Source organism: Lichenostomus cassidix, chromosome 2, assembly GCF_008360975.1.
Source record: "Lichenostomus cassidix isolate B80296 chromosome 2, HeHo_3.0, whole genome shotgun sequence".
In the NCBI taxonomy this organism is placed as follows: domain Eukaryota; kingdom Metazoa; phylum Chordata; class Aves; order Passeriformes; family Meliphagidae; genus Lichenostomus; species Lichenostomus cassidix.
In genome coordinates this window covers 61,519,045-61,540,613 of record NC_139482.1, presented here as the reverse complement: position 1 = coordinate 61,540,613, position 21,569 = coordinate 61,519,045, and the positions used below count along the sequence as shown (strand labels likewise).

General features: G+C 39.1%; 1 protein-coding gene across 2 annotated transcripts in view; it reads left to right on the top strand.

Annotated features, from left to right (window-relative positions):
- Positions 1-21,569, top strand: part of COL15A1 (collagen type XV alpha 1 chain) — a 118,713-nt gene that overhangs the window by 22,570 nt on the left and 74,574 nt on the right. For both annotated transcript variants that reach the window (XM_085051758.1, XM_085051759.1), the window contains exons 3-5: positions 13,653-14,200; positions 17,023-17,097; positions 17,514-17,606. In XM_085051758.1, the coding sequence (XP_084907884.1) occupies positions 13,653-14,200; positions 17,023-17,097; positions 17,514-17,606 (716 nt within the window). The remainder of the gene's footprint in view (positions 1-13,652; positions 14,201-17,022; positions 17,098-17,513; positions 17,607-21,569) is intronic.

Genomic DNA, 21,569 nt, shown 5'->3' with positions numbered 1-21,569 from the left:
GTTTATGGGAATTCCAGAGTGGTTGCATAATTTGAATTAATTTGTCACACTTGCGTATTTTTGTTCATGTAGTCTCAGAAATAAAATTTTTTATTATTATATAGTGACAACTAGATAAGTTATTTTTTTTTTCCTTAAGTATATTTATGTGTACAAACATAGCTATACACACTTGTATCTCAGCAGCTTTGATCAAGAGCAGAGTATGTGCTCGTAGGCTTTTGGTGCATTGCCTGCTATCATGGTTAACTACCTGAGTAGTCTGGCAGTTTGCACAGCAAGACTGTTTCAGTCTTTGTTTTTCAGACAATTTCTCTTTAGTAGCACATTATGTTGAAAATAAAGTGGGACTTCCAAGTGGGAAGTCAATCAGTGGCTCTTTTCACTATGAAAAGCATTGAAATTAGAAGATTTGCAATAAAGATACTGGCAGTATTGCCGGTATTTCTTTTAAACACTGTTTTTCCTGCCCATCAGAATGTGTGTCTTTCTGTTGGTTCCCTTTCAGTCTGGCACAGAACCTCTGCTGGGACACAGCTCTAGATATCTACTAAGTGTTTTTTAAAAATCTGTCTTTATTTTCTGGCCTACCAGAATTCATTAGGTCACTTCATGTCACTGCAGATGTTCAGATTCCAGATATGAGAGTGTAGCCAAACACATTAATATCTGTGTGACTTTGGCTACGTGGTCATGTAACAGAACCACAAATTTCAGCTGCAGAAAGAGACATCCTGTCAGATCCAAGATAAGCCTCTTGCCCTGTTGAGTCTCAAGGTCTGTAGTTGCATTCTATAGGCTGAAATAATTTTGTGATTCTTTTCCTTACTTTAAAATAACAGAAAAGCCCCTACATATGACTCCACAGGCTGTATCAGCTAGTTCCTTGGTGTTACTCCAAAGCAAGCAATGCAGCTGCCAGACAGACCACTGGGAACTGATCTGGCTCACAAAGAAGTTGATCCTTATGGAAAAGTGCATGGGGAGGGTGTGGGGAAATGGATACTTTCTGCATTGTAGATTTCAGTGTTCTGATTATACCTTCTACGTTCAGCTGTAATCACCATGCCAAATTGCAATTTATGTTTCTATGGAATCTTACTTAGCATTTAAACAAGAGAGTGATGATTATATAAGAAAGTGATGAAATTACTGATGAATACAAGTTTGGGTTTGCCATCAACTATGTGTTTCCACACTTGCAGAGTATGAGTTTGGATATTGAGAGTAGCTGCTGTGTTATATAACATTGTCATAGCTGTACTAAAAGCAACAGAACTACCATGATCCACCCCATGTGAAAATCAGTTACACTTCTTTGGGTTTTTTGACAAGTACAGAGCTCCCAAGAATCAAAAAAACCAATTTCTTAGCTATCTTTTCTCAATTTTCATAACTGTTTCAGGTTTAACCTATTACAATATGATTCTGCTGTTCCTTGAACGCTTTTTACTACTGCTGCATTTTGTGCACAGAGTAGTGTGTACAAAGAAGGTCAAAGCTCACTGAATGTAAACTGAAGTCCTAATGTTCAGCTTCCAGGGGATGAACCTGAACATACTGAGCTTTTTTGTTGGTAGTATTTTGTGACATCTGGATGCCAGAAGAATAGCTTTTCTCTATGATGCCAGAGCAGTCATGTTAATTGCTGCATGCCCAGAAAAGTGTACATTGGTGTTACTATTCAATTACTAGAACAGTTTGTAAAACAAAAAAATACCAAACCATATGATCTTAATATTCTTTTCAAAGACTGATAAGAGAGGGGAATAATGAGATCCTGTTCACCTTAAATTTTCTTGATAGGTCTGCAAATGTGAGTAGAGAATGGGAGACAGAGAGGGGAGGTTTGGAGGATTACTGGGACATTTATGTTGACAAGAATGTTGACACACTTGGTAGAGACTCAAGACTTAGGTGCCTGTTGGCCTTATACAAGCTCATCACTGTGCACAGGTCTGGCAATATGCCAGAGAACAAGATTAAACCGGTACATTCTCAGGGAAGAGGGCTACAGCACTGCCTATATCATTTGTCATAAAGCCTACAGTTTGAAAAATGCGTCTTGAAGCTGCAGCTCAGCACATTGGATGGCATGTCTTTGTCCAGTGATTTTGGCAAGAAGCTACTAAACAAAGTTAGAGCAAACATGAGGTGGTATTAGGCTATGTATGGCATGGTGGAGGAGGAAAGTGATTCCAGCTGATGGTGGAAGAAAAAGGAGGTGAGAGCAGAGAACTGAAAGGTCTGGTGAACTCACTGCTCAGAACGTGGGAAACACAGCCTTTAGGCTGCATGATGCTATAATTTCCACTACCTGGAGACTTCTGTTGGAGTCTGACCCATCAAAGGGCATGCTTTAATTCAGACCTAATTAAAATTTTGTGCAACATAGTTGTGCTATTACTAACACACAGCTGTGCTTATCACGAGGGAAATTGGTGAAACTAGTGTCTTAAAATACAAGAGGGTTTCAGGGTTCAGACAGTGAAAATAAAGAGCAAAGCATATAATCAGAGCCAAAAAATGCCAACAGCATTGTGGTTTGTTGCTTGTTATGAGTTTCTTTTTTGAGTTTCTGAATCTTCAGTTTAAATGAGCCTTAAGAAAAACACAATAAATTCTAAGTACATTGCTCTTTCTTATTCTTGTCACAATGCTAATAGCCTCGAGAAAGTAACCTTTGAAATTTAAGCCCAAAGAACAACATTTTGTGGCAACCAACTTTTTAAAAGCAAAAGGCCAATATACTGACACATTTTAAATGGATTTATAAATATTGGATACAGATGTAAATCAGCTATATTCTGCAAGTTAGGGACAGCATGCAGTTGAGATTTCTCTGGGAAAGACTTTCAACTGTATATCGAGTATCAAGATCTAAGAATTACTGGTGTACACTACTTTTATGTTTTTTTTCTATTTTCATCTCTTGTATCAAATAACATTTGAGTGAACTAAAAATACAATATTTACCAACCATAGGACTTCATCTATTCTCTACATACCCTGGAGGAAATGAAATTATTTTTGGCCATGCACATGTCAAACATAATATATTCTTTGAGTGATTAAAAAAATAAAAGTTCCTTTTCCCCCCTTTGGTCATACATTTAAATCCTGAATAAAATATAACAGATTTTTTAGTGATTCTAGACAGAAGCTATTGATTAATTCTCATTGTATCCAATCAGTGGAGGACTGCTTGTGAGAACAATAAGTTCCAGAGACATCAGAATTAGTTCCATAATTCTGTGTGACTGTAGAACTGTTAAAATGAATGTTACCAAGCTGGAAAATGTATTACCTTCTGCTTCATTTTGAGTCAGTGATGTTTCTGTTAACTATGGTCTACCTGGCACTCTAGTCTATCTGATTTAGTTGTCAGGTAGTAATCAGTGATGTCACAGCTAGATGACTCAAGCTTTGGTACATGCGTATGTACATAGAAAATCTTATTTATGTGCAAAAGTCTGATTAAAACTGGGAACTACATTGATGAAAGATCTGACACATGGGGCTGTTCCAATGTTGCCATAGTGCTCCTGCCATAATTCCTTGGAAACAGCACAAGGGAAATGCAGCTTTGAATCAGAGTGAAGGTTTGTTTCATCTCTGTGAAGTTTCTCAAGTCCCTTCTTGAGACTGCATTTTGCGTCATGTGATGAGGGGTGGATAAGGATGGACTGAAGAGGGGGAGTACATGCCTGAAAATGCAGCTACACTATGAGGGAAGACTGCTGGTCATCATCTACATAAAATAACACATTTCATAGCATGGTCACTTTCAGCATGGTGCATTTGTGGGAAAAACACAGCATTTTTTTTTTGGTGTTCCATGGTAGTGTGTAAATTAAACACAAAATATTAGTGTTCCATGGTAGTATGTAAATTAAAATTAAAAAAAATTATAAACCTTGTTTGTAGAACTTATTGAAACTTTTTGAGCTATCTGACAGAGACAGCAGTGTGCAGGTCTCTATCTGAGGATTTTTGGTGAATTTCTAGCATTTCTGGTTGTGAAGAAAGTGCCAAAACCATGGATAATGTAATGTATGAGCCTGTGCTCATTTGAAGCCAGGTGAAAGTAAAGTCACTGCACTGCATTACTCCATCTGTATGAATGGGGTGAAATACTTATACCAAGCATCTCATTTTTATTTCATTTGTCTTCTAAAGAAAACCTCTATATTCTTCTTAATGAAGATAAAAATTCCTCTAAGAGATGCTCTGCAAAATATTTGTTTATGAAGTCATGTAGCTGAATCAGATTTGCTTGGTTTACTGTTGCACAGGATCATGTGTGAGGTCCCCAGTGGGAAGTCTGTGGTTTTTAAGTAGTAAAAGCAGTTACTCCACTGAGCTGAAAAAAAGAACTTGTATTTGTGTTCAAGAGGAGGTCTCTAGGCAGGTATTACAGTGATGGTTTGATTTTAACCTGGATTCACCAAGAAATAATACATATGTAATTGCAGCACATATCTGTGCAATGATTTCTGAGTCTGCTTTGAGTCTGAACTTCTGTGCACCAAATTTGGCAAAGACACGGAGGCCTGATGGCCATTAAATCCTTACAAACCTCATGGATCAGGAACAGAGTCAGGGTGGGAAACACTACTTGTGTTTCCACTTGGAGAGGGACTGTTTGGAGAACAAACATATTTGCATAAGATGTTTTAAATGCTGAAAAAGATTTAGTGAGTGCTTATCCTTTCCCGGCAATAGAATCCAATCATAACACAAAATTCTAGGAATTTATATCAAGGAGCCATTTTAAAACCAGAAGGTCTTTCACTTAAGGCTTTAGCCAGGATTTCAGCCTAGAGTTTTTTTACTAGAAATGACATTTTTATGATATCTTGTTTGAAATCAATCAACTTTTTAAAAAATTCAGTGCATTCACTGTGGAAATGCAAAAAAACAGAAGCATAATAAAAGCATATGTGATTTATAATGAAATATAAAAGTACTGTAACACAACTCTTGGGAAATGAAATTCTTGGGCAAAAGGAAGATGGAGAAAGAAGAATTATGTTGACTGGATTTTATTTCTACAATTTTACTGCTGCATTCATGCTATAAAAGCATTTAGCTGTCAGAAATGTTCATGTCCAATACAAGACATACTTTTAATTTTAACTGTTCCCACATCATCTACCTCACAACCTTTTTTCAACTTCTCTGAATCCTGGCCATTTGTAATATCAAGTCTGTTAGCTACTAAATCCAATAGCAACAAGAATACATGAGAACACACTTAGAAGGATAAAAAGTAATGATAAATGTCAGGTGCATAAATTTAAGAACATTTATGAAAGGGATGCTCCTGCAAGGCAATATAAGTGCTCCTAAGGACTTGCAAATAAAACATTAGTAATAAAATACCAACTTATGTTGCTTAACATAAAAAGGATGGATACTCCTCTGAGAGACGAGCATTGTCCACCACAACTCAAAGTGCTGTGGAAGAGTCAAGGATGCAGAAAAAATACTCTAGTTTTTGTTACCTTACTGGGGCCATAGCTCTTAATTTTTAAAAATAAAAACCAACAACAAAAACGAAGATCCAAACAAAAAATCCCGAAACTTAACCTCGGTTATTGCAATATTTTTATTTTTTTGTTCTCGTCTAGTCTAAACTGGAATTAAATTAGTTTCTGCTCTCAGCTTAGCTGCATGAAGAAGGCTTCATAATGCTTTGCCTAAAGTTCTGATGAGGTCTCATAGATATATCGGCTTCCATCACACAGAGACCATGATAGACTGTGAAAGCTACAAAAATATCTGTCAGCAATTTGTTTCTCGTGTCCCACTCCAAAACTCCTTGCAGGCGTTCTTGGGTAGGGTCTGCTTGCAAGATCAAACTGCACACAGCGTACAAAGTTGGCCTGCACATGAAGGCTTTTACTGCTGTGATGAAACAGATGTCCTGAAAGTGGGATGAGCAGGGAGAATGACATCTGTCTTCTTACACAGGCACAGACTCGGCATGTGATTGTCTGGAGCAGCATTTTCTGACTGGAGAAAGTTTGCTGGGTCATTCACATTGTCAGAGGAAAACAGAAAGGCATGGTACTCTTTGGAAAAATGGGGCAAAGGTAGTGTTCAGGTCATTTGATTGATGCAAGAGAGGGATATGGTGTACCAAACCAGGTGTGAGCAGTGAAGGAGCATTTCTAGCGCAAGGTTTCTAATTTTCATAGAGCAAATTGTAAAGCACGAATCCCACCTTGCATGTCCTTCTTATGCCCCTGTTCTATGACAGAACTTTGCAGAGCAGAGTCTAGAAAAGACAGCAGGGGCAACCCCAGGAGCTGCTGATTAAGTGTTCTCTATCCTTGCTTCCCATTCAATCTCTTTATATGGGATGAGAATTTATATTCGGGTTAGTGTGCCAGAGTATGTCAGTGCCTGTTTTGCCACATTTGGGCAGAGACTCTCTGCTGGCATGTACAACTGTTAAATCTAGGAAACTGTCAGCTGCCCTCTGCCAGCGTTTTAAAAGTGAACTGTCTTCATCATCTTAGAAATATATAATTTTTTTGCAATAAGGATGTTGGTCATAACCTTGCAAGATAAAAGTCAAGATAAAAAAAGAGAGACAGAAAGAGAAAACAAGAACAGCAATATATATTTCTCCCCCAAGAAAATACACAGCAGACAATGTACTTTGTCTGATTTTCAAGGTTGTTGTGAAAGAAGAAGGGTAGCGTGATAATTCACATCTGCTTGTGTATGGATGTAATGGAAATTAAAACATCCTAGCTTGGATGTTGTAAAAGAGTTTGCACAGCAGACACTGACACTGGTGATTCATAAGCGATGCTCTCTCCTCAGCCAAAGCTCCCTACTGATTTATGAAGTGCTGTGTTGCTTCCTAGTGATGAAATGCAAAAGCTCTTGCTCTCCTGCAGTCATTAAAGGCTGCTTGTCCCTCTAGCTGGCAATCAGATTGCCCATGTACCACACACAAATTTCATTTTGTAAAGTCAGTGTCCAACCTTTTTACAGGTGCCTACTGTTGAACAGCTGCAATATTCAATGCAGACTCTGTAATGCTTACACAGGTTAATTTTGTCCAGTTATCTTTAGGAGGTTGGATGTCCTAGCAAGTCTGGAAATCTGTTTCCATGAAGTGCATTTGTGCTATTTGCCTTTGCTTTTTGCACTAATGCCTATGGAATATATGAAATATATGTGATTGCAAAGAAAAAAGTGCTGAACTAAATGGACTTGGTACATCCCCAAAGGATTAGCATGAGAAAAGGGAATGATGTTTCAAAGGATACCCCTCACAGGTAACTAATGGCTCAAAAGGCCTCATAAAGAAAGATACAGAGGACTCTGAGTTTCTAGACAGTGGTTTCAGTCTTTTTACCCTCTCGTAAAGAGTTCAGCTAGCTTTGCCTCACTACCAGAGCTGAATTGCTAAATATTTCGACTTTTTCCTCTTATTTGTTTCTGAGGAAAAAAGGTCAATAAATATTTAGTGTCTATGCTGTATTTTGTATTCTCTACAGCTGTGGCTCAAAGAAACTGGTGTGTTTGAAACATAGATTTTGTTATAGGAGAACAGTTCATTGAGTACATATCAAAAAGCCTTGGGTTTATGTATTAAAAAAAAAGGGTGCTCAAAAATATATGGAAGCTCTTCTAGCTGAACAAAACAATGAGAAAATAATGCAGTATTAGATTGGGGGGTGGTGGAAAGAGAAAATAAAAAAAGAAAAACTGATTGTATAGAAAAAAGCATTTTGGTGGTGGTGGTTAGTTGGAAAGTTGTTAGTTTATTGTAATGAAATAAAGTTTCTCAAACAAGATTAAATGTAGGATGGGGGAGAACCCCGAACTGTATTTTGTGCAAAATAGATGCCTATTAAATTAACTATACTTAGTCACTTTTGCCCAGTAGAGGGCAGAATGACAATGACGTAAAAGCAAGCGCCGGCAGAAAATGTTGGAAAGTAGTTTTCGCTGAGGAATGCCGGGCCTGCTGTAGCGTGTCGGTGAGTACCGCAGCTCCTGCTGGCTGCAGCCTGACTTCTGGGTGTGCAACACCACTAGAACGCGCTTCTGAGGTTTCCAGAGGCATCTAGAAGGAAATGCTGCAGGCTTAAAGACCAATATATTCTATCCATGATTTCCAACAGTGTGTTAATGGCAGCTAAAAATGTATTCAAGCAGGGCAAGCAGAGCCAATGCTGTTTTCCCTGGAAGCGGCAATGATGTCGGCCTCTTCTATTTCGTGCAGCACATCTGGGACTGTGCTAAAATATTCCCCTTCTTTTTCTCTTTGCAGTACTTGATTAAATTTTATTTGGTAGATGTGGAAATCCTTCTCTGCTTAATGTTACTGCTATAAATACTTCTTGTTAACTGCAAAATAAATGCACTTGGGCAGCAGGGAAGAAGGAATTTTCTTACTGCACCTCATAACTGCACTCATATAAAACAATGTTCTATTGCAGTTACAGCGTCTCTGAATACACAGCAGAGGCAGTGCACCATTGAGACAGAGAAGGTTTATTTACGGTGCTGGAAGGGGAACTTAAAACCTGGAGTTGTGATAATTTGGACTAGTAAAGGACAGGGAAGCAAGGTCAGCTTGGCTCAAGTTTACAGACGCAGAAGTGCCTGTTCTTTGCTGCTCTGAGCCTGGTTTGGTTTTGAAAGCTTCATAAAATATCTCTTTTCTCCCCTTTCCTTAAAAGAACATGAAAAGTAGCTGCCAGCAAGGCAGCAGTGGACAGTGGTGACATGAGGTGCTCTTGCACAGAAGTCAACCATCTTGAGTGAAGGGACTTTTACAGCCATGGGCCAGGAATATGGACAGCAGCTCAAATAAAAGTGTCTGAAGTGGAACAGGGGGAAACACTAGGAGAACTTAAGCTAAAAACCAAGAGAAAATAATAATTTCATTCAAAACTCAGCACCCATCCCACTCCCATCTGTGTGGAACCATCCAAGCCCTCCCTTGAGTGAGTTAAAAACAGCTGCCATAGTTTTAGCAAGAGGGTGGCTGACTTCTTACATTTAGCAAATAGCATCCACTTGAGCATGTTATTCTGACTCTTATGTACCCATCATTGCTCATTAACCTGGAGCAGAATTGGGCTAAATGTGGCAGCTGATTTACCTGAGTAATTGTGTTAAAAGGCATTTCTAGCTAAAAAACATAATGGAAAACATAAATGGGACAATCCTTAAAATATCAGCTGAATGATTATTACTGCTAAAAAGTAAGTAGCTGGGGCCAACTACAACAAATATTTGTAACTTCAGTCTTTGCATTCATGAAGCTGAGATAGTCCAGCTCAAGTATCTTCTCACAGCATGGAAGACAACAGCAATGTGTTTATTTTGCAGTAGTGTGACTTAGGTTGGTCACACCATACAGTGCCAATTGTATTCTTCAGCTCAAAGGACTTGTCAATATTTCTTTCTTTCTTTTCTTTCAGACTTGGGACTTTAGAACTGTATATTTTAAAATCAGGTTAAGGTGGGTAATTCTCTCTATGTCAGAGGTGAGGCCTTGCTGTTGAACTCTGCTTCTGTTATATTTTCTAGTGCTGAAACCATGGATAGAAGTAGACTGACAAACAGTGTCCTTATCTGCAACCCTGTAGCCTTGGACTCTGTGGCAGTAGTTTCCCAAAGCCTGTGTGATAGTTTGCTTTATACAATCTTTAAATTCGGTTGTGTCAAAATGTGATGTATCAGCTAGAAATACAGACTATGGGTATTCCAAGTTTTATATGAGCTCTTGTAGACAACAGGAAATACAAATACCCTTCTCCAAGTGAAAAATCTTGGGTTTTAAATTACTATTTGTAAGAAAATTCCAGATTCTAGTCATATTCCTAAAGTAGCTTTCAATATAGCATCCTGATAGCATCTTCTCTGGAGAAGAGAAAGTTTTGGGGAGACTTTAGAGCACATTCCAGTACCGAAAGGGGCCTACAAGAGAGCTGGAGAGGGTGTTTTCCCAAGGGCACGTAGGGGTCAGACACATAAGATGAAGGGTAGGTTTAGATTAGAAATTAGGAAGATGTTTGTTACTTGCAAGGATGGTGGGGCACAGGCACAGGTTGCCCAGAGAAGCTGTTGGTGCCCCATCCCTGGGAGTGTTCAAGGCCAGGTTGGATTGGGCTCTGAGCAATATGGTCCAGTGGAAGGTGTCCCTGCTCGTGGCAGAGGGGCTGGAATGGCATGACTTTTAAGGTCCCTTCCAACCCAAAGCATTATATAATTCTGTCATGCAGCTTGATCATCCAAGGGTTTTGGACAAGGCCAAGCATTAGGACAACCCTGCTCCATGAGGTAAAATATGAGGAGGAGGCAACCAGGATGAGGTCACGCATGTGCACAGTCCAGAGAGCAGTGCTGTGGGTGCCAGACACTGCATCTGAAAGGAGGCTCCTAACCAAAAAGGCACAGATGGATGTGATAGGTTAAATTCTATGAATGTGGGCTTTTCTCTGCCTCCGCCACCATTCCCATTTATAACATATAAATACTATGTTTATGCCTTAACATCTAAAACAAATGTAGTAGGCCTCCGTGCAGGCAGGTTTTTTTCTTTCCTCTGCACTTCATCCCTTGTGAGCAGTGAAAAAGTATTTTGGATCCCACAGGTTTGAAATTCCACCCTGCCTAAGTAATTACATCAAAAATTGCAGTAAAGGAAAAAAAAACCCAAAACAACCTAACCTCTGCTATTGTCATCTGCAGTCTTGAAACGCACCATATACTACTGACTTACAAGATGATTTTTACAGCACACTGGTGCTTCTCAAATGGTCCCTGAAGCTACTCAGTGGGAGTGGTCAGCTATTCTTTAGCAATTTCAACTAAAACATGCAGCAACAAATAGTAAAAACTGCAAAGTATATCACAGCTCATAGCTCTAAATTATATATATAATGTGTACTATCTATACTCTTATATATACTATAATTATATATATAATTATATAATATCCCAATTCATGGGGATATACTTGTTGAGATAAAATATAGCTAATATTAAAGCTGCTTCTCTACTACACCTTCCAGTGCCTCAGGTCTAGGAAACATGGATATAAATAGGATGAATTCTGGATGCTCCCCAATATCCAGTGCTTTAGAAGTGTTTGAAACAGAACTATTCTGGTGCAACATAGTGCTCTGCTGGCTTAAAAGTACTTAAAATAGCATAGCATTTACCTATTTATGTAAGGGAATAAGTGAGTACTTTTATTCTAACATAACTGCATTAGGGAGACATTAATTTTGTCAGAGATAATTGAAAACCTGTGGCTGTAGGTCTGTGTTCTGCTTTTAACTGTGTCTCTAGGTCCTCATAAATCCATTAAGAGCTGGATTTGAGATGTAAGTACAGAATTAGGCTAGGCAATTCTTGTTTTGTTTTGATTTTCTGCAGCGGATAGGTGTAAGATACTACCCCAGCCTCACTGAAGTTCAGACTTTTGCTGGGCCTTCTGACTTATTTTACTCAAATGGAAATCCTGAATCTTTGCTGTCTTTTGCTGCACCTTTTGCAAATACATTTTGTTTGTCTCAAAGGCTGTGCTAAAAGAGCTCATGTTTGGGGCTCTGTGTGTTACTGTTGGATAAGTGACTGGAAAATTGCACCTGGATTGCAGCTCCACATGTGTGGGGAGAATGAGCAGGCTCTTTTGTAATCACCAAAGCTTCCTTTGAGAATGGGAAATGGGGAACTACAGTTGTATTTATTAGTTTCATTCCTAGGATGCACCCTACTGTCCAAGCCTGATTGCTGCACACTTTAGATACTGTCCATCTCTTTTCTTAGTCACTTTACCATGACTCTTTGGGTATAGGTTTGGTATCTGTGTACAGTTCCTATATTATCCTTCAAGATTACTATTTTCCTTACCTTTTTACCCTTGTGTAATGGCTTATGTATTTTGCTTGTAGTGGAGATTCCTTTATGTGTATGTATGTGTGAATAGAAAACATGGCCCACTATTAGACTCACAATAAAATATTGTTAGCTGTGTTTGGCCAGAAAAAAAGTGCATCCACTTTTCAAGCTTTTGGAAACCGGAAAAAAATCTATCTGGCAAAGCATTTAGAAGTCTCAAAGGGATTTGGTTTCTGGATAAGGAGCTAGTTTTAATGTTTCTAAACATAGTTTCTAAATTTTCAAAAATATTTCAGGGCAATTGTTTCTGTATGAAGAACATTAGCCCCTTTTTTCAAGTCAACAAGTTCCCCCTGGAAATGTTCAAAAGGTGTGCAGATGTGGCAACTGGGGACATGGCTTAGTGGTGAACACAGTGGCACTGGGTTAACATTAGGACTCAATGATCTTGGAGGTCTTTTCAGACCTTTATGATTATATGATTATCAACTACTGGGAAGAATATAGATTAGGATTTATTTCAACTGTACTATAACATTTTGGTACAGGAGGAACATTTTACAATTTCTTTGCAAAGCCACTATTACAATGGAAAACACTTTGCAACACATAATCCAGGCTGGTACTGCATATGAGCAATGAATAACAGAAGTACATTGCAGCTGAAGAAACTTTCTAGCTCTTCATTATAAAGAACCAGCGTGCCATTTTACAGAGAGTAAGATTATTTTGTTTTGTCTGATTTTAATCAGGTATTTTAAGCGAAGTTTTTCAGTTCATTTTGCTTGCAGTATTCAGATAGGCTGTCATACCTTTTCCATTACTATTCCATTTGCATTTATTCTGCCTATATGGCCATTACAGTCACAGGTAACTGAATACTTTTAAAAATTGAAAGAGTATTTCTGTATAGATTCAGACCTGAATCTCTCATTAGGATTAAAAATGTTGGGGTTTTTTGCTTGCTTTTACTTCTTAGAAGAAGAAAATTGGTTATTCTGTTTCTAATATGCTGCTAGTGCTTGCCTTCCCAAGGTTCTAGTTAAAATTGGGTGCAGATACTTAGCTATTCTCATTGCTCCTTCACTGCCCAGTAGGACTTGTATCTCTGGGCGTGTTTGGCAGAGGCACATAACTCTGCCTGTTTGCCAAAACGTAAATACTCTCATTGCAAAACTGAATTTCGATTGCTAAATAGTATTTGGTAGCTATGCATTGCAATTAAGGAGACAAACGTCAAAATATGGCATAAATAAAATCTGATGTCTGTTGTATACACGGGTAACTGCAAGGGCTAAAAGCAAATGCACTATAAATTTTGTCCTGTTTTGTGAAACTGGGCCATGCTGTTTGTAGAGAACTATTTCTGTCTTTGTGACAGTAAAGGATCTCAATTTATTTAAGAAAACAAATGTTTCTTGTTTTCTGCTTAATGCACTATGCAAGCACATTCAGCATTTTCTGCAGTTTATGGACAGCTGAAGTAAGTATATGTTGCAGGAAATACTTGTTGCCATTCAAGTTCACCAAATGTTTACATGTGCCTTCCTTCAGCATATGAGTAACCTCTGTTAGTCAAAGGGCAAAGGATTACGTATACATAGCTAGATGTGTTTAAGCACTACCTGGAATGTGGCCTGAAGTATTAGAAATGTGTTCCTGGTATTATAACACTGCATTTCAGTTTTCCAGGCCTTTCTTAAGTCATATAAATTAAATGGGCTGTGTACCTCAAGGATAAATAACACATTTTTTCTCGTGCACAGAACGAGGCTCAAAAGGACACCTTGACCTCACGGAGTTAATAGGAGTCCCTCTTCCTCCTTCTGTCTACTTTGTCACTGGCTATGGAGGGTTCCCAGCTTACAGCTTTGGTCCAGATTCCAACATTGGCCGGCTGACCAGTGCTGTAATACCATCGCCTTTCTACAGAGATTTTGCTATCGTGGTTACTGTGAAACCAAACAGTGATCATGGAGGAGTGCTCTTTGCAATAACAGATGCCTTCCAGAAAACAATCTACCTGGGACTGAGGATTTCACTGGTTGATGACAGCACCCAGAGAATAATCATGTACTACACAGAGCCTGGATCCCATATCTCCCAAGAGGCTGCTTCCTTTAAAGTGCCAGTGATGACTAACAGGTGGAATAGGTTTACAGTGGCTGTTGAGGGAAATGATGTTGCTTTGTTCATGGACTGTGAAGAATACCAGAGGCTGCGGTTGCAAAGGTCTGCTCGAACCTTGGTATTTGAGTCTGGCTCTGGGATATTTGTTGGTAATGCAGGAGCCACAGGATTGGAAAAGTTCACAGTAAGTGCTGTCTGATAAATTTACATGCATCAGTGTTTAATGCATTCACTCTCTACCCAAAAAAGTCTGCTTACAAAGTTATATCCCAAATGAGGGTCAAATCATATAGCTTGCATTTTCCATACCTGACTAGGGTTTGGGCAGTGCAGTTATATAACCTTTGGTTTAAAATACAAATGTTCTGAGATCCTCAAAAGTTTATTAATAGTTCAGATATTAAGCTCAATCTTCTGTTTAAATATTAGACATTTCAAAGTAAATATGTACTTAAACATAACGTACTTAAACATAACTTAACATAAATTGTTATGGCCTTTCCAAGAAGAGCAGATTTCAGAGAATTCATTTTCTTAATTTCTGAGAATACCTTACTATTAAGTCAATGTTTTAAATTCTTATTAGTTAGGTATTCAACATCAGAAGGAGAATGATGTTATCAAAGATAAAGATAGTTGGAAGATAAAGGTGTATTTTCACAATCTATATATTATTTGAAGCTTGCCAGGTTCTTTAGGAAGTAGAATGCACCAAAACCACTACTACAGGGCTCCCAGGCCTTCTTAGCTTGAGGGCAGGCATCCTTCCTGATGCATCCTGACCAAAATGCTAAGCCACTGAGAACAGCCACTATTTGTGAGATCAACTCATTGTCAAATGGAAAGGAAAATGTTGGAATTTATCTGTCTTGGTTTTTTATTTCCTGTACTCCAGAACTTGTACTGTGTTTTGTGAGATTAATTTCTAAATTAGTAAAGCAGCAGCATGAAACCGAGTGGATCCTTTTCTTTAGGGAATAAAGATGTCCTTTCCAAAGTTCAGGGGTACTGGCAGGTTGTGAGTTCCATCTGCTAAGCAGCAAGGATAATGTACTTTTATAATTTGTCTGACTAGTCTAAGCACCTAGAATTACAGAACTGTATTGATTAGCAGCAAATAAGGGGTGGAAAATGATGTGTAGAAAAACTGCCTGCTGGTGCTACCTTTCTTAGGCAAATAGGAGGACTGGAGTATTGTGAATGCCTGATCACTAACTAAGATTGAGAAACATTCCAGAAAATGAAACCACTTTAGTGTATCACCAGGAAAACATATGTGATGATCACTTGCTGAGATTATCACCAAAAATCTGTAAATAGGATGACAGAAATCCATGGTGGATGACATTGTAATGCATTTCCACTGAAACAGCCTGTTCTCTATGCTATATTGACTACATAAATTTCAGCCAATATTCTGATTGCTTCATTACCAATAATTGTGACTTGTACTCTAGGTCCCGTGCCTTTATTTCTTCATGCATCATATGTCACAGTTGCTTTTGAGTAGAAAAACTAAATGCTTGAACCTCACTAAAACTCTGCTTCTATGCCAAGAACTGTTTACATTAATAGCCCAAAACAGAAACAAATCACAGCAGATTGTGCAAATGCATAGATGTCAGATGCTGGTTTGCTCTGTCTAATGGGAGTTCATGTGTCTAAGGCTCTGGTTGTCAGACACAAAAGGATATAACTGACATTAGATTTATTGAAGCCAAAGGAAAATCTAGCCCTGATGATTGTAAAGAAAAGTAGAAACCAGACAACGATCAAGCATAGCTGAATCAGTGATGCCAGATGCTGCAAACCAGCTTTAAAAGGAAAGGCAGCAACAGCCTCAAGATGCAGAGAGGGAATAAAATACCTCGTACCTACCATCCCTACCATGAAAACTGCTCCATGACTTTCCTAGATGGACAAATTGGCTAGCAGTGACACTTGGGAAACATTAGAGCTCTCCATTTTGCTTCCTTCACCATCCAGGGCCACAGATGAGAGGAAGAGGAGAAAAAAGTGTTCTCCAAATGTGATTCACTTGTACTGTGAAAAAAAAAAATCACTTCCAGAAGACTGCTTAATTGCTTGTGCTTCCTTTCATGTATGATTTTTCAGTGAACTGTTCAGTCAGTCTGAAATCAATATCTGAGTTGCCCATTAAGTTTTGAGAGAAATAAGATGGTTGAGATTACTGAGCTATTGCCTCAGAATGCCAGCAAGCTCTGGAGGTACCAACTGCATGAGTTTCAGAATCTTTAAAGGTTCAGAAATTAGAGGATTAATTAAGATAGAATCACAAATTTTATTCCTTTCTAAAATATTCTAGGAGTTGTGTTGTATGAAAACTGGTTCTTGATTTAAATATCCATCTTTGTGCCCTGTGTATGCATCATATCTAACTTTGTGAGATCTTGTAATAAGGAAACGTGCCCCACATGTTTCTTAAAACACTTCGAGTCTGCAGAAACAAAAGTTAAATGTTTAAAATGAAATTGTTACTGCTCCTTCAGCATGTCAGACTGAAAAGTACGGTTTGTGATTCTGAAAAGAAAAGAAATTTCTTATCAGAAAATCTATCTCCTTTATTTCCTCTCTGGAAAGTGTTAAATTTTCCAGGTTTGTTCCTGACCCAGTTAATCACTTATTGGTATTCCCCTCCCATCAATTGTCTCCATTATGAGGTATTTTCAAGTGCCACTTGTGGAGCTGCAATGCACTTCTTAACTAAAAAAAGTAGTCAGGATTGGGACATGATAGTCATTTATATTCTGACAGCTTCAATTTGTTCTACATTTCGCAAAAAGTAAATGTACAAATTAATTTTATGTCTTTAAATTTGGACTACTACCATAATATTTTATACTTCAGACCATTTTCCAAATAAATCAGCGCACAGTTTGGGGTATTTTGTTGCTTTGTTTAATTCCCACCTCTCCATCCCCACTCCCTTTCACACCTGCAACTTAAAATATTCCTCCCTTGAAATGTTTTTGATGTTCCACACAGGGCTCGATTCAACATCTGACAATCAAATCTGACCCAAGGGCTACTGAAGATCATTGTGAAGATGATGACCCTTATGTAAGTATTCTTATAAATACTTCCTCAATGCCTCAGAGATTTCAAAGTAAATTTCCATTTGACATCTTCCATAACACTAAATGCAGTATTTTTTTCTTGGAAACATTGTATCATACTTAAAACTATCTGTGTGGGGGATTTTTTTTCCTTTGCAAGCCCCAAACCTGCTTTTTCAAAAAGTATCATTTTCTTTTGTCTAAAACACCTTTCAGGAAATGAACTATGGCATTTATTTCTCTGAAGGGTCATTTTCATGGAATGCTGTAAGTACTGAAATAAGTTAACATCATAATGACATTGAGGCTTCAGCAACCAAAAAAGAGGGGTTTTTTCTGCATTTAAACAGCCAGTTCCTTGGAGATCATGCTTTTTTCCCTGAATTTATGAACTTGCTTCCATAACTGGATTTTGCACAGGCTTCAGGGGACAGCAGTGGCAATGGCAGCATTCAAGAACATGAAGTTTCTGAGGCACAAGAAGCCCTTGCACCTTCCCGTCATCCCATAAGGGTAAATTTATTTGATTTATTTACTTTAAATATGTTATTTTTTATTTTTAAAATATTTATTTTAAATATGTCTGTTTTATAATTACTCTTTTAAATGGTGGGGTCTGGATTTGATCAGTAGTTTTTCATATTTGGCAACTTCCAAAGGCTCCTGTGAGAGCAGCATGCGTCTATCCATCCATAAGAATGATGGCTCTGTGCCAGATCAAAAATCTGGTATATTTGACAACAATCAGCAACCAGAGCTTTGGGAAGAGTGTAATACAAGACTAGGAACATATAAATGACACTTACCAGGAACACTCTTTTACTCAGCATCAATTTTTATCTCAGGAAAGGCTTGAGCCAAGAGTATATGTGGTTAATGGACCTCAGCTGAGTTATTTGTCCTCGAATTTCTTCCTTTGTTGTTTGGGGCTTTTTTAACAATGAAAATTTTACCATCCTCAGATTCCTGCTGCAGAATTCCTTAGCTAAGTTAATGACATGTTTTGTGAAGGATGTGCACCTTTTGCTTGCCTTTCTGAACATGCTAACTACAGCTCTCATTTGGTGGTTAATCAGCCAGATGACAGAGTAAACACCTGTTTCTTAACATATTTAGAGATTCCTGTCACATCATGTCCACCTCCTTTTTTGTGCCAGGCTTAAATGTTCCAGTCCATTCCTCACAATGAAGCTTTCCATGCTGGTTGTGTCAAACATTCCTTTTTTTAATATAAGATCTCATTGGTTCCTTTAGAGAAAATCAGTAGGTTTCTGAGAAATTACTTCACAGAAACTGTGCTCACATTTGCCTGATACAGCACTGATATATTTCAGCTATTTCATTGTTGAATCTTACAGAACCCGTGGGCAAATACTTCCTGGTTGTGATGCCCTGTCATTCATTCACTGTGTTTCCTACCCTTTTCATACAGAGACTTCAGTTTTAGACATATCTTCTGCTGAGTTTCCCAATAATATTTTTCTGCAGGAATTTTAATTCTTCCAAGGTCAACATGAATGGAAGAAAACATTATTTTTTTCTATTATAGACTTGAAATTCTCTGATCACTCTTTCTGTAAATTTATTAAGCATTGACCTGGCCTCCTGCTCCTGAGGTATTTAAATTAATATTTATTAATTTCTTAGCCAAGCTCATTAAACTAATTTTGGCCTGCCTCATTCTTTGCACAGAATCACAGACTTGTGGAGTTTGAAAGGGATCTCTGAAGATTGCCCTGTCCAATTCCCTTTTCAAAGCAGAGCCAAATACAGCAGGTTGCTCTGTGAGCATTTTATTCAGTGCTAGTGGGTTTTGGATTTTGTCAAGAATAGAGACTCCACAGCCTCTCTGTTTCAATGCAGGTTTTTTTCTGACATAGAGCCTGAATTTCTTATATTTTAATGTGTGTCCATTATCTCTTTTCCCTTCACTGGCTACAACCAGTGAGAAGGATCTGATTCTGTCTTCTTTACTCCCTCTTATCAGGATCTACACATTGATAATATTGTTCTGTCCCTTCTTGAGGCAGTCCTTGCTCTCTTATCATTCTCTAAGATAAAGACAGGCAGCTGACCCCAGCCAGTACTGCTGCATGGGGTAATTCCTCGCTGGACGCAGAATTTGCACTTTACCTTTCCTGAATTTCTGCAGCAAGGTAGGGTTTTTCTGATTGGCAGCAAAATCACTTAGTGTTTGATAACTCCTCTCCATTTTACATCACACCACGAAATTTAATCCATGAAATCTTACTGTGCCTTGACTTTTTCTCGTTTGGTTACAACTGTAGCTAATTCAAGAAAGATCGCAGAATCACAGAATCACCAGGTTGGAAAAGACCTCCAAGATCACCGAGTCCAGCCCATGCCCTAACACTGTCTCAACTAAACCATGGGAGTGAGTGCCACATCCAATCTTTTTTTAAACATATCCAGGGATGGTGACTCCACCACCTCCCCGGGCAGACGATTCCAGAACCTTATCACTCTTTCAGTAAAAATCTTTTTCCTAACATCCAACTTAAATTCCCTTGGTGCAGCCTGAGACTATGTCCTCTATTTCTCTTAGTTGCTGCCTGGAAAAAGAGACTGACCCCCACCTGACTACAACCACCCTTCAAGTAGTTGTAGGGAATGATAAGTTCTCCTCTGAGTCTTCTTTTCTCCAGGCTAAACCACCCCAGCTCCCTCAGTCATTCCTCATAGGGCTTGTGTTTCAAGCCCTTCACCAGTCTCATTGCCCTCCTTTGGACATGCTGAAGTGTCTCAACGTCCTTCCTGAAGTGAGGAGCCCAGAACTGCATACAGTACTCTAGGTGCGGCCTCACCAGTGCCAAGTACAAGGGAAGAATGACTTCCCTGGTCCTGCTGGCCACACTATTTCTAATATAGGCCAGGATGCCATTGGCCTTCTTGGCTACCAGGGCACACTGCTGGCTCATCTTCAGTCCCTTTCTGCCTGGGCACTATCCAGCCACACTGTCCCCAGCCTATAGCATTGCAGGGGATTGTTGTGGCCAAAATGTAGGACTCAGCACTTGGACTTGGTGAACTTCATTTTATTGGACTCTGCCCATCTATCCAATCATTCCAAGTCTCTTTGCAGAGCCCTCCTACGTTCCAACAGATCAACACACACCCCCAGCTTGGTGTCATGTCCAATATTACTAACAGTAGATTCAATATCCTCATCCATGTCGCCAATAAAAATATTAAATAAAACCAGCCCCAGCACTGATCCCTGAGGGACACCACTAGTGACTGACAGCCAACTGGATGCAGCAGCGTTCACCACCACTCTCTGGGCTCAGCCATCCAGCCAGTTCTTAACCCAGCAAAGAGTGCACCTGTCCTAGCCATGAGCTGCCAGCTTTTCCAGGAGTTTACTGTGGGAAACAGTGTCAAAGGCCTTGTTGAAGTCCAAATAGACAATATCCACTGCCTTTCCTGCATCCACCAGGCGGGTCACCTGGTCAGAAAAGAAGATCAGGTTGGTCAAACACAACCTACCCCTCCTAAACCCATGCTAGCTGGGTCTAATCCCCTGGCCATCATGTAAGTGTTGTGTGATAGCACTCAAAATAAACTGTTCCATGACCTTACCAGGTACCAAGGTTAGACTGACTGGCCTATAATTTCCAGGATTCTCCTTCCTACCCTTCCTGTAAACTGTCACACTGGCCAGCTTCCAGTCATCTGGAACCTCACCGGTGAGCCAGGACTGTTGATAAATGATGAAGAGTGGCTTTTTAAGCTCTTCTGCCAGCTCCCTCATCACCCTGGGATGGATCCCACCTGGTCCCGTAGATTTATGAACATCCATGTGGCTCAGCAGTTCTCTGACTGCTTCCTTCTGGATTACAGGGGAACCATCCTGCTCCCTGACACCATCTACCAGCACAGGAGGAGAGTTGTCCTGAGGACAAACCATCTTTCCAATAAAGACTGAGGCAAAGAAGGCAATAAACACCTCTGTCTTCTCCCCATCTGCAGTCACCGAATTCCCTTCTGCATCCAGTAGAGAACTGAGATGGTTCTTATCCTTCCTTTTGCCATGAAGATGTCTAGCTTCTCTATCCAGAAAAATATCCATTCTTTTAGCTATGGTTTATAGCTTCTGTTTAGTAATCTTCAGAATTACTAAGTTTACAGAATTACTACAGGCACTGTTCAAAATTACACACAACAACAATAGAACTTTTGGCTTTTATTCCTCCTTTTGAAAGATGTGATTTAATCCCAGCTGGCCACTAAGCACCATACAACCACTCACTCATTGCCCCACCAGTGGGATGGCAAGAGAATTGGAAGAGGAGAAGTCAGAAAACTTGTGGGTTGAGATAAAGACACTTTAATAGGTAAAGCAATGCTGACCTGGAATGAAACAAGCTAAAGGTTGTACTTGAAAACACAGTCTCTGAAAACTGTACATTGCTTGTGGTTTTCTCCCTGCCTATGTGTTTGTCAAGTGTACATTCC